The sequence below is a fragment of the Tupaia chinensis genome, unplaced genomic scaffold, assembly GCF_000334495.1.
Source record: "Tupaia chinensis unplaced genomic scaffold, TupChi_1.0 Scaffold000290_1, whole genome shotgun sequence".
NCBI lineage: Eukaryota > Metazoa > Chordata > Mammalia > Scandentia > Tupaiidae > Tupaia > Tupaia belangeri.
The window spans coordinates 5,685,442-5,698,831 of NW_006159775.1; the positions used below are offsets into that span (position 1 = coordinate 5,685,442).

At 36.9% G+C, this 13,390-nt stretch overlaps 1 protein-coding gene across 2 annotated transcripts in view; it reads left to right on the forward strand.

Annotated features, from left to right (window-relative positions):
* DSC2 (desmocollin 2) overlaps window positions 1–12,349 on the forward strand; it is a 43,157-nt gene extending 30,808 nt beyond the window's left edge. Inside the window, exons 12-17 of one of the 2 annotated variants that reach the window (XM_014588638.2) lie at window positions 242–466; window positions 4,130–4,366; window positions 5,338–5,462; window positions 9,798–10,058; window positions 10,583–10,628; window positions 10,716–10,794. In XM_014588638.2, coding sequence (XP_014444124.1) covers window positions 242–466; window positions 4,130–4,366; window positions 5,338–5,462; window positions 9,798–10,058; window positions 10,583–10,618 — 884 coding nt within the window. In that variant the 3' untranslated portion in view covers window positions 10,619–10,628; window positions 10,716–10,794. Of the gene's footprint in view, window positions 1–241; window positions 467–4,129; window positions 4,367–5,337; window positions 5,463–9,797; window positions 10,059–10,582; window positions 10,629–10,715 lie in introns of both variants that reach the window. The other variant, XM_006150578.3, reaches the window with a different exon arrangement.
* The last annotated feature ends 1,041 nt before the right edge of the window (window positions 12,350–13,390 follow it).

Genomic DNA, 13,390 nt, shown 5'->3' on the forward strand with positions numbered 1-13,390 from the left:
ACTGCAGTGATTTAGTGAATGAATGCACACGTTGGTAGTAGTTATTATCTGTACAACCCATTTGAAAGTAATACTGTTTTTCTTCTAAACATTCACTGAGGACACAGAACCTGTGAGCCTTCTGGTCACTACAACTTATACATTATACATAATTAAAGCGATTAATTTTTCAAAGTATAATTTTCTGGAGAAATGGAAACTATAAACATTACAAACTATATTTTTGTTTATATTTTTCTAGATGGGAGATCATGTACTGGAACACTGGGAATTATACTTGAAGACGTGAATGATAATGGCCCTTACATACCTAAATCGACGGTGGTGATCTGCAAATCCACCATGTTGTTTGCAGAGATTGTGGCTGTTGATCCTGATGAACCCACAAATGGCCCACCCTTTGAATTCCAGTTAGAGACTTCTGATACACAAACACAGAGAATGTGGAGTCTGACAAAAGTTAATGGTATATATTTTAAAACATTGATTTGCCTTTTTCAACATCAGAATGTCTAAAATATTGTTTTTTCTTGATGAGATAGAAGAATAATTTACAGTGTGGGGACCACCAATGAAAGGCGACAAGTTTCTCGTTTTGGTGTGGTGGGAATGAGCCTCTCTAGTGTCTTTCTCTCATCCTGTGCCAGTGTTTCTTAGGTGTCTCACAAAATCCCATTCCCACTCCAAACACACACACTCTTAGACTAGGTCTACTGCAGTCACTTTCTAACATGGATTTCTCCTACCTGCATAGATTCTATACATGCTAAGAGTTTTTCAGGTCACCAAGGAATTCCCATTTAATGAAGGTTGGTTTCCCAGGACAGAACATCTCAAATAGAATGTTTACTAAGGCATTTACAATAACTGTGAAAGGAAAGGGAGTAAGATTGGGCAATAAGAGACATCAAGATACCACACAGGCCAAATGACAGCCTCAGCTAATCCCATGGGTAGACTGAGCCAAGTGGCTTTTCAGAGTGGTCCCAAGTTGATCCTCTGCTCTCTATGACGTGGTCCCAGGTTGATTCTCTCTTACTGCTTAGTCAGTGGATGTAAACTGCCCAGAAGGTCATAAGCTTTGGCAGAAGACATCTTCATGGAAGATGCTGAGAGTCACCTCAGCAACTGGTACAACAAGTGCTTCACTCCAGGGGGATCTTGTGTGCACCATAGTGCCCACCACACTAGCCTTCCTCTCTGCCACCATGTTGATTTTTGACCATTTTGTGACTAAGGGATTCTTCTTGGGATTTTCCCCCCCAACTTGGTTCCCAGTGTGTACTTTCATTTTGAGCCTAGAAGGATCTATGGTGATAAGAAAGGCTAACATGGAGGCAACAGCTCTCCATGGCCACCATTACATCACTCCCTACCCGAACTCTTCACTCTTCAGCACCTGCTCTGCTTGTACTTTCAGGGACCAGGTCGTGATCTGGCAGCTCTCCAGAACCACTGTAAACTGAACGGGGTTTGCATTTAAAGGGCTCTTAAATGTTTTTCAACCTCATGCTTTCTTTCAGGGAATAGAATTCAATTTTCTGTAGTGACAAATTAGAAAAGAATTATGGAGAGATAATACAAAGGGAGGATGGGATGTGGAAAGAAAAGCAAGGACCTGGAGAAATAATGTATCTTTTCTTGAATCCTGCTCTGTGAACTAAGATTTTTTTTAGGACTTTTTTCTTTTCTTCTTTTTTTTTCTTTCTTTTCCTTTTTTTTTTCTTTTTTTTCTTTTTTTTTCCTTTTTGTCTTTTTACAATATTCACATGTGAGTGTATGTATAATTGTATATGTGTGTGTATGTATGTGAGTTATCGACTGTTTTTTCTTGGGAAGAATTAATCTTAGATTTCCCTTTCTACTTATTTCAGGTCATAATAGTATTTCTTTTTAAATAGTGTTGATAGGAGGTGTTTTTTTCTTGTTGTTTAATATTCTGACAGCAAAATCAAACTTTGGCAGCAGTATGTTATGCAAAACTTTGTTATGTTAAAGATTTACTGATGTGTGAAATCATCTAAAGGCACAGGAAACACCGAGTGAGGAAGCAAGTCCTCTAAGGAAGCTTTGAAGTCCAATAAGCTTAGCATCAAATGCTGACTGCACCACTTACTAGTTATGTACATCAGACTATGCTATTTTTTCTCTTTCAGCATTGATTTATTCATGTGTAAAATAAGACTATTTAGAGGGACAAATGACATAATGAATGCCGTAGAATGCACACTATGACTAATAAGTTATGGGTTGATTAGTTTCATTATTATTATTATTATTATTATTGAAGAGGTTTTTGCTAGAAAGACAGAGAGAGACAGAGAGACAGAAAGTGGGAAATCCCTCCCTGGGGGGGGGAGATGGCCATACTACAATCCCTTCTCCTCCATTCTCCTCTGGGGATCTTGGGCACATATGCACATGCGTCCGGCGTGAGTTTAAGCCACCGGGTCCGGAACTCGAACCATGGTCGACTACGCGGGAGTCCAGCAACATAGCCATTATGCTAATTTCTGGTCCCAGATTTATTATTATCTTTTACAGAAAAGACTTCATAGGTTCATGAAGGTTAACCTATAGGTTAATTATGTTTTCTTTGTTTTAATTTTTTTTTAGTTTTTGCCATAGTGCACCAACAAAAGAGGGAGGGAAAGTGAGAAACCATCCCTTGGGGGTGTTTCCACACCATAATCCCTTCCTTTCCATTCTCCCTTAGGATTTTGGACACACACACATACACACACACACACACACAACACACACACACACACACACACACACACCTGGTGTGATTTTCAAGCTGCCTGGTCTGGAACTCGAACTGCTCAGTTGGCTATGTGGGATTCAGCCACCTTACCCTCCATGCCATCTGCTGGCCCAATCACATTTTCTCTTAAAATGGATTTTCTGTCATTTAATTGTACAAACATTCAAATTTATATTTAGAGCTTCATATGCTATAAAATAAATAAGAATCTCACATAGGGCAGTTAGCTGAGAGATGGCTTTTTCTCTGGCATGTGGCATCTAGATTTAGAGTAGTATTGTCTTTGACTCTGAACCCAAGATTATATTGACTTTTGATCTGGATTTTTTTTTACCCTCAATCTAAAAAAAAAAAAAAAACAAAAAAACAAAACTAGAAAGTGTGTTATTGGTTCGAGTGTCTTCCAGGACCAGGAGATGTAGTTCAAGGAGGTTAAATCTTTACTTCTCTATTTATTTATTTTTAATTTTTTTTTATTAGAGAGAGATTTTTGCTATAGGGCATGTGTACTCACCAAAAAGAGAGACAGAGAGACAGAAAGAAAGTGAGACATCACCCCCCAAGGGGGGGATGGTCAAGTCACATTCCCTTCTTCTCTATTTTTTTGTTGGAATTTTGGGCACACACACATACATGTGCCCAGTGTGAATTTCAGGCCTCCAGATCTGGGACTTGAACCACTGTCAACTATGTGGAAGTCTAGTGATGTAACCATTATGCCATCTGCTGGTCCCAAGGAGGATGAATCTTGACCTGTTAAGGTCAGGTGTATCTTGAGGTGTCGAAATAGTCTCTGGCAGAATATATGAAAACAAAATAAAGGGAAACGTGCGGAATTTTAGATGATTATTCTCTGATGAATCACATATAACAGAAAATACACACTGGTTCATTTAATTAAATATTTTAAAGATATAAAAAATAATCTCTTAATAAGTCTGTTTGTTATGACAGGGAAATTTGTTTATGGACAGATAAAATATATTATTATATGAGCCAAAAAAACCTTTATATCAGAGGCAGGGTAAACAAACTTTTATATGCACTATGATTGCAATGCCTATAGATTAGAATGACTCTGTCCATTCCCATTTGTGAAGGGTCTTCAAAAAGTTTATAGAAAATGCTTGTTGAAAACCAGAACAGAACAAAATGCATGGATATTACATTTCTTTTGTACCAGAATAGTGTACTTTAATTCCATGTCTCATGAACTTTTTGAAGTCCCCTGTGCAGTCTTCTAGCAGTCACAGCCTGCCGATTTGTAGGGAAATTTGATAAGTAACTGGTAACTACTGCATTATCAGGTGGCTCAGGACAAATCAATGGTGTTCTATAATGCTTGGTTTTATTTTCTTTCAGACACTGCAGCAAGAATTTCCTATTACAACGATCCTTCCTTTGGGCGCTACGTAGTGCCAGTCAGAGTTACAGATAGGCTTGGTCAGTACAGAGTCACTTCCCTGGATGTGGTCCTCTGTGACTGTGTGACGGAAAATGATTGCACACTTCGCACAGATCCAAGGACAGGCGGTGGAGAAGTAATACTTGGAAAGTGGGCTATCCTTGCAATATTGCTGGGCATTGCACTGCTGTTTTGTAAGTAATTTCTTATATTCAAATGATAGCTTTGAAAGTGACTTTCAAGACATATTTTTAGAATCAACACTGCTACTGATAGCTGGTTATTTCTATGCAGTTGTATATATATTTAACACAAATCTAGTTCATTTATATATTTTAAGTGCATGAATGTATAGTTCTACTGTCTCCTCAGTTTGCATAAACATAAAATTCACTGTTTCAATACAGTATGTGGGGTCAGCTACAACTGCAATCCAAGTCCCGGACCCAGTGACTTGAAACTCATGTAGGGTGCATGTGTGTGCATGCCCAAGATCCCAGGAAAAGAGTGGAGGAGAAGGGATTACTGCGTGGATGTCCCCCCAGGGGGTGACTTCTCAGTTTCTCTCTTACTGTCTCTGTCACTCTCTCTCTCTCTCTCTCTCTGGTGAGTGCATGTGCACTGAGGCAAAAACTTCTACAAAAAATTTTTAAAAAGAGGTACAGTATATAAGTATGTAGCATATATTTGTGAAATACTTGTTTAGGGTTAACTTTTCTATTGTATACTGCTTTGACACTCACCATCATATTTATGTGTCTTAGAAAGACAAATTTAATACAGACTTTCAAAATTCATAATGATAATGACTTATCTATACTTAATCATTGTAAATTCATTACTTTTTTTTTTTTTTGGAGAGGTTTTTGCTATAGGGCACTTGTGCTCGCCAGAAAGACAGAGAGACAAAGAGACAGAAAGTGAGAAATCACCCCCCAGGGGGGATGGCCACGCTGCAATCCCTTCTCCTCCATTCTCCTCTCGGGATCTTGGACACGCATGCACATGCGCCCGACGTGAGTTTAAGCCACCGGGTCCGGGACCCGAACTGCGGTCAACTGCATGGGAGCCAGCGACATAGTCATTATGCCAACTGCTGATCCCGTAAATCCATAACTTCACATTTATTTTATGATAAACTTAAGTAATTTCTTTCTTTCTCCAGGTATCCTATTTACATTAATTTGTACGACTTCTAGGGCAGACAAACAACCAAAAGAATTTCCTGATGATTTAGCCCAGCAAAACCTAATTATATCAAACACTGAAGCTCCTGGAGATGACAAAGTGGTGAGTAGTCTGTCTTTTTAAAATAAATACTAAATATGGGGTCAGCAAGTGGCATGGAGGTTAAGGTGCTGGATCCCACATGGCTAGCTGCATGGTTTGAGTCTCAGACCCAGTGGCTTGAAAATCATGCTGGGTGTGTGTGCATTTTTGTCCCAAATCCAGTGAGGAGACTGGAGGACAAGTGACTGTGGCATGGTCATCCCTCGAAGAGGTGATTTCTCACTTTCCCTCTCTCTTTCTTTCTCTCTCTTTCTTTCATTGACAAGCACACATGTCCTATAGCAAAACCAAAAATAAAACAAGTAAGTAACTACAAAGGATTAATTAGCCTATAATATATAGTCTTTCTAATATTTTTTTTCAAGTAAAGTTCTTTTAAGATTAGGTAACTTACCATAAGATACTCTTAGTACCATGGAACAGATAAAATGACTTGGAATCCCATGATACACATGTTACTTCAATCGACCATATAGTGTCATTTAATAGTGAAGACACTTTGGCATGTCACTATTATTTTCTACTTTAAATGTTTCATGATTTCAATGTTAGGCCTGGTTTTTCACAAATATTTCAACTTGTTTGTGTGGTGAAAATACTGCATTCAATTATTCACAGATCACCAGCATAATTGTTTTAAATTTTTTCTAACAAGAGCAATAGGGAAATATGATAAGTAACTGGTAACTACTGCATTATCAGGTGGCTCAGGACAAATCAATGGTGTTCTATAATGCTTGGTTTTATTTTCTTTCAGACACTGCAGCAAGAATTTCCTATTACAACGATCCTTCCTTTGGACGCTACGTAGTGCCAGTCAGAGTTACAGATAGGCTTGGCCAGTACAGAGTCACTTCCCTGGATGTGGTCCTCTGTGACTGTGTGACGGAAAATGATTGCACACTTCGCACAGATCCAAGGACAGGCGGTGGAGAAGTAATACTTGGAAAGTGGGCTATCCTTGCAATATTGCTGGGCATTGCACTGCTGTTTTGTAAGTAATTTCTTATATTCAAATGATAGCTTTGAAAGTGACTTTCAAGACATATTTTTAGAATCAACACTGCTACTGATAGCTGGTTATTTCTATGCAGTTGTATATATATTTAACACAAATCTAGTTCATTTATATATTTTAAGTGCATGAATGTATAGTTCTACTGTCTCCTCAGTTTGCATAAACATAAAATTCACTGTTTCAATACAGTATGTGGGGTCAGCTACAACTGCAATCCAAGTCCCGGACCCAGTGACTTGAAACTCATGTAGGGTGCATGTGTGTGCATGCCCAAGATCCCAGGAAAAGAGTGGAGGAGAAGGGATTACTGCGTGGATGTCCCCCCAGGGGGTGACTTCTCAGTTTCTCTCTTACTGTCTCTGTCACTCTCTCTCTCTCTCTCTCTGGTGAGTGCATGTGCACTGAGGCAAAAACTTCTACAAAAAATTTTTAAAAAGAGGTACAGTATATAAGTATGTAGCATATATTTGTGAAATACTTGTTTAGGGTTAACTTTTCTATTGTATACTGCTTTGACACTCACCATCATATTTATGTGTCTTAGAAAGACAAATTTAATACAGACTTTCAAAATTCATAATGATAATGACTTATCTATACTTAATCATTGTAAATTCATTACTTTTTTTTTTTTTTGGAGAGGTTTTTGCTATAGGGCACTTGTGCTCGCCAGAAAGACAGAGAGACAAAGAGACAGAAAGTGAGAAATCACCCCCCAGGGGGGATGGCCACGCTGCAATCCCTTCTCCTCCATTCTCCTCTCGGGATCTTGGACACGCATGCACATGCGCCCGACGTGAGTTTAAGCCACCGGGTCCGGGACCCGAACTGCGGTCAACTGCATGGGAGCCAGCGACATAGTCATTATGCCAACTGCTGATCCCGTAAATCCATAACTTCACATTTATTTTATGATAAACTTAAGTAATTTCTTTCTTTCTCCAGGTATCCTATTTACATTAATTTGTACGACTTCTAGGGCAGACAAACAACCAAAAGAATTTCCTGATGATTTAGCCCAGCAAAACCTAATTATATCAAACACTGAAGCTCCTGGAGATGACAAAGTGGTGAGTAGTCTGTCTTTTTAAAATAAATACTAAATATGGGGTCAGCAAGTGGCATGGAGGTTAAGGTGCTGGATCCCACATGGCTAGCTGCATGGTTTGAGTCTCAGACCCAGTGGCTTGAAAATCATGCTGGGTGTGTGTGCATTTTTGTCCCAAATCCAGTGAGGAGACTGGAGGACAAGTGACTGTGGCATGGTCATCCCTCGAAGAGGTGATTTCTCACTTTCCCTCTCTCTTTCTTTCTCTCTCTTTCTTTCATTGACAAGCACACATGTCCTATAGCAAAACCAAAAATAAAACAAGTAAGTAACTACAAAGGATTAATTAGCCTATAATATATAGTCTTTCTAATATTTTTTTTCAAGTAAAGTTCTTTTAAGATTAGGTAACTTACCATAAGATACTCTTAGTACCATGGAACAGATAAAATGACTTGGAATCCCATGATACACATGTTACTTCAATCGACCATATAGTGTCATTTAATAGTGAAGACACTTTGGCATGTCACTATTATTTTCTACTTTAAATGTTTCATGATTTCAATGTTAGGCCTGGTTTTTCACAAATATTTCAACTTGTTTGTGTGGTGAAAATACTGCATTCAATTATTCACAGATCACCAGCATAATTGTTTTAAATTTTTTCTAACAAGAGCAATAAAATTACAACAAGCTTTGATCATCGTGGGAAGAACTTTACTAGATTCTTTCTGCACTAATGTGGGTTAGTAAAGATCCTGAGGCCAAATACATGAAACAACAATGCTATCAAGTGACTACATTGCTCCAAATCTGTTTTTCAGTTCAATACGTGGAAGAGAAATAAGTAAATTCCCTGTGAAAAGCATAGTCAATGACTAGGGCAGGAAAGACTTAAAAAACAAAAGCACGATTGTATCTAGAAAGAGACAGAAAAAGCTAAACTTACATTAGAGTTTCTAAAATCATGACATAGAAAATTAGTGGGCAGGGGCCAGCAGGTGGCATGGTGGTTAAGGTCACTGGACTCTCACTTGGCTGACTGTGGTTTGAGTCCTGGACCTGGCGGCTTGCTTTCTCACTTTCCTTTTCTCTCTTTCTCTCTCTTACTCTGTCCTTCTCTGGTCAAATTAAATAAATAAAGCTAAGTAAAATAATTCTTAAAAAAAAAAAAAATGACAACAGGACAGCACTACTAGCTCCTTGTAGACTACCCCTTCCAAAAAAAAAAAGTTAGAAAATTAGTGGGCAAAACTTTGCTTTTCTTATTGTTTTCCCTGCCTGATTTATTTTATTTATTTAGATTAGAAAGATACATTATTGCAGCTAAGATATTCATGACAACTTTATTTCTATTTTTGTTTTGTTTTCATTAAGAGGAACTGAATTAGACACTGAATAGAAATATTGGTCATTTTTTCTATTCCTATTATAGTCAGGTAAAAGGGAATGAATTAAATCTAACAGGGTTAAATGTGTGAGACAAAAGTACCAATTTTGAGTTTTGAGATCATGGAAGGATTTAACTACTGAAGAGGTACAGAATTCTAAAAGTGATCAAGAGACCTCACCCTCTCCCCGACACACACACCCACAAGGCCTTCATGCTGTGATCCATCCCTAGTATCGGGGAGGATCAACGGCACTTGCACCCTCCTAGCAGATAAAAGAAGGTCCCAGGAAGTGAACCAGTGAGAATCCTGTGTGGGCTCAACACAACACCAGTGTGCCACCACATTTGGCCCTTTAAGAAGCTTTTAAAAAATAATCTATCTCTCGGACCAGCAGTTAGCGTAATGGCTATGTCGCTGGACTCCCATGTAGTTGACTGCGGTTTGCGTCCCGGACCCAGTGGCTTAAACTCACGCCAGGCACCTCTGCATGCATGCCCAAGATCCCTAGAGGAGAATGAAGAAGGGATTGCAGTGTGGCCATCCCCCCTGGGAGGTGATTTCTCGTTTTCTATCTCTCTGTCTCTGTCTGTTTGGTGAGCGCATGCGGCCTAACGCAAAAACCTCTCAAAAAAAAAGAAAAAAGAAAAAAGATCTCTCTCCAACATTCTGACTTGTCTTCAGATGCCAACCACTTGACTTGCAATTATTCTCTTTTGTTAAGACACTACACTACTGGAGTTACAGTAGTAAGGTCCAGGATCAAGAAGACAGATTTAGTTCCTGCCTTCCATTTGCCTTCTAGCACACACAAATCATGACATTGTCTGCACAACATTCTTCCTCAGAAGCTATTGTTCTCTTCTGTATTTCAGTATTCCATAAGTGACTTTACAGCCCACGGTGTGGGTGCTTCTGCTCAGGGGACCTGTGGCACCCTGGGATCGGGAGTTAAAAACGGAAGGCAGGAGACCATTGAGATGGTGAAAGGAGGACATCAGACCTTGGAGTCCTGCAGGGGGGTCGGGCACCATCATCACACCCTGGATTCCTGCAGGGGAGGACACGTGGAGGTGGACAACTGCAGACACACCTACTCCGAGTGGCACAGTTACACTCAGCCCCGTCTGGGTGAAGTGAGTTTTCCTAAACATTTATTTTGACTTCCTTTAAATTTTATAAGTAATTACAATTTAGACCTTATTTAGACCTTTGTGTTCAAGTAACTATAAATCTACTCATTGAAATATTACTTTTTCAATTTTGATTTAGTTATGTTGATTTAAGTGATTACTTTTCCTCATACTTTTGTTTGCTTTTAATATCCTCACTGAAATAATGTGTGATGATATTTAAATTACTCTCTTAGGATTTTGTTGTAATATTTCCCATTCGATAACTCATGTCTTAGAAATCAAAAGCGTAGTAGTACAAGGCAATACTTTGTCGGTGGGGAAGATCTGAACCCACATCAACTTGGGTTTAGTTTAATGGATACATTTTATGTTTAATCATCATTTTGAATCAGAACAGCAGTGATTACTTAAAATCCACACTTGCATACTTGTTGCCACATGCGTGACTTTTAGAAACATGCAATATACTGAACTTACAGTGTGATTTATGATATGGACCAATCATATGCATTTTTTATATGTAGGAATCCATTAGAGGACACACTCTGATTAAAAATTAATCAATCAAAGGTAAATCAAAGCAATCATTTTTATGTTAGTAAGTTTTGGTGTTTAAAATATTAATAATAAAATATGTTGTGGTTTTTCCCTTGGCAGAAGGTGCAGCTGTGTAACCAGGATGACCATCACACGCATGCGCAAGACTACGTTCTTTCGTATAACTACGAAGGAAAAGGATCTGTAGCTGGTTCTGTGGGTTGCTGCAGTGAGCGACCAGAAGACGATGGGCTTGAATTCTTGGATTATTTGGAACCAAAATTTAGGACTCTAGCAGAAACATGCATAAAGAGATGAACATGTTCTATGTCCACAAAAGCCAGTGGCTCTATTACCTTGGATATTTTTTCAGTTACAAAGGAGAATTATTTTTAAAAAATGAAAGGTGTTATGTTTGGGGTCCTTACCCCCTTTATTTTGATGGAATCTTTTTGTCTAAATCACATTTACAGAAAGACTCTAAATAAATATAAAAACCTTTCAGTTTTTACATAGATTATAGTAACTTGGCTTCCACAAAGGAGATTAACAGATAGAAAGATAAGGAAGTCTGCATTATTGTTTACATTTGGGTATTACAGAAAAAATTAAGGAAGCCTGCATTATTGTTTACATTTGGGTATTATGAGAATAGCCAATTTCTAATACAGAAAAATGCTATTTATTCGAATCTGTATTAGAGACTCCTCAAAGTATAACAAAATAGAAGATTGTAGAGAACTTGCTTTATACTGTCTCCAGTTAGCTAGTTGGGTGGTGCTTTAAAACGGTTGTTCTCCTAAACATTATAAAGTGCATATACTGCACTCTTGATATTGTTTTATTCTTGTAAAAGGACTCTTTTCTCATAATGCAAAGGATGATTTCCAACAGGCATTGACAGTTATTGTAATTCCATCTTGGTGGAGCTTAGTTTTAGATTTTCTTCTATAAAAAAAAAATCATGCACTGAATCTCCTCTCCTCTGTTACCTACTTTGTCAGCGAAACTTTAAGATTCAACTTTCAGAAGGTACTTTTACTCCTGCAAGTTTTTTGTCTGTAATATACTAAGTGTTCTCTTGCTCTTTCTTCTCTGCTTTAAAATTTCTAGTTTTATTGAAGAATCCTAGTATTTTAAAAAGCTATCTCTCTTTTCATTTTGTGAAGTAAATTATTTTTTTTGTCTTATGTAATGTATTCTTGGTTTTTCTTAAAGTCAATGTATTCTTGGTTTTTCTTAAAGTCAGTGTATTCTTGGTTTTTCTTAAAGTCAATGTCACGTTAACTTTATTGTGTGAAATACATTGGTGATTTCTTCATTATCTCAACAAAGAACCTTAAATTTTGCTATTGAAACTGTGGAACTGTATCATGCTTTTATTAGAAACAACATTATGTGTTAACAAAGGAGTTATTGTAATTGTAATTGGGATGTGGATATTTAGTATATGTTAACACATTTAAAAGTCTGTATCTTTAATGCAAGAGAGTGATGTTTTTCTAAATAAGCTTTAAAATACAGGGTTCTATTAACTGTTTTTTAAGTGTTTAAAAGAGATGGCTAGTCATGTCTATATATATTTGTAAAGTTATTTTTTAATATTTTAAGATATAGAAATGGACCAAAGCATTTAAACTTTAAAACAATAAGATAAAATTAAGCTTAATAGCCAACCAAATCCAGGTTAGGTTTCACGACTTATTTCAGTTAATGAATTCTCTACACTAATGCAACGGACATTTTAAATATTTCTAATACTCATGATTGTTAATGATGTGCCTTTCTTGAATGAACAAAGTTGATTTATAACAATTATGTTTCAGGATTGACATTGGGTAATTATTTGATAACTAGCTTATCTTTTCAATAGTTTCATTACTACTTGGTCAAAAGTGTAATTTCCAAAAGTTACTTTAAGTGAATTATGTAAAAAAAATTTTGTGTATTATTAGTCATGATAAAGTAAGCAATTTTTCAAATTTAGTGTGAGTTTGTTAATAAAGGATCTGATATGACTGTAATGGATTGGGCTTTTCTAACTAGGAGAAGTAAGCTGTTCTATAGAATCTTTTTATAAAATTTTAGACTTTAGAATTTGATTTGGAAACATGTTTGGTGCATTGTTATTGCCACATTTATATAATATTATTATTCTAAAGAGTGTTGGTATGGGATATTGGCTAAGGTGCACATTCTGTGTCTGTTTTTTTCCATTTTCAAATAAGGGATAATAGAATTATTTTTATAGGGTGATTGTAAGACACTTCAAATAAAAAATATTTTTAAGCATGAAATCATTATACAGAGTGGTCCACCTAAAAGACACTCCTAATAATAAATTATTTAAAGTAAGCCACACATACAGCCCATTTCATGTTAACAAAATATCAATTAAGAAAATACTATAATGGAAAGTTCTTTTTTTTTTACTTTAGAATGTGTGTTGATTGAGAATTTTTTTCTTCAAAATGATCACCTGATGCTTGCTCTTTTATATCCAGTTATTCAGGATTTCTGAGGGATCTTCAAAAAGTTCATGACCATGCACATCTAAAGAAAGGTTCATGGATTTCTAATATTTTTGCACCAAAATAAACTCATACTTTAATTGCATTTTTTCCATGAAAAATTTCAAATAACCTTGTATATTGCAAAGATTGCTAAAGTATCTGATTAGAGCTGCATAGTTTGAAATACTGTGAAACTACTGGTATTTCAAGCTGGAGAGAAAGCAGAGTGAATATCTCTTCTTAAAAATAGGAAAGAGAGATCTACTGTTAGTTCAGTGCAGT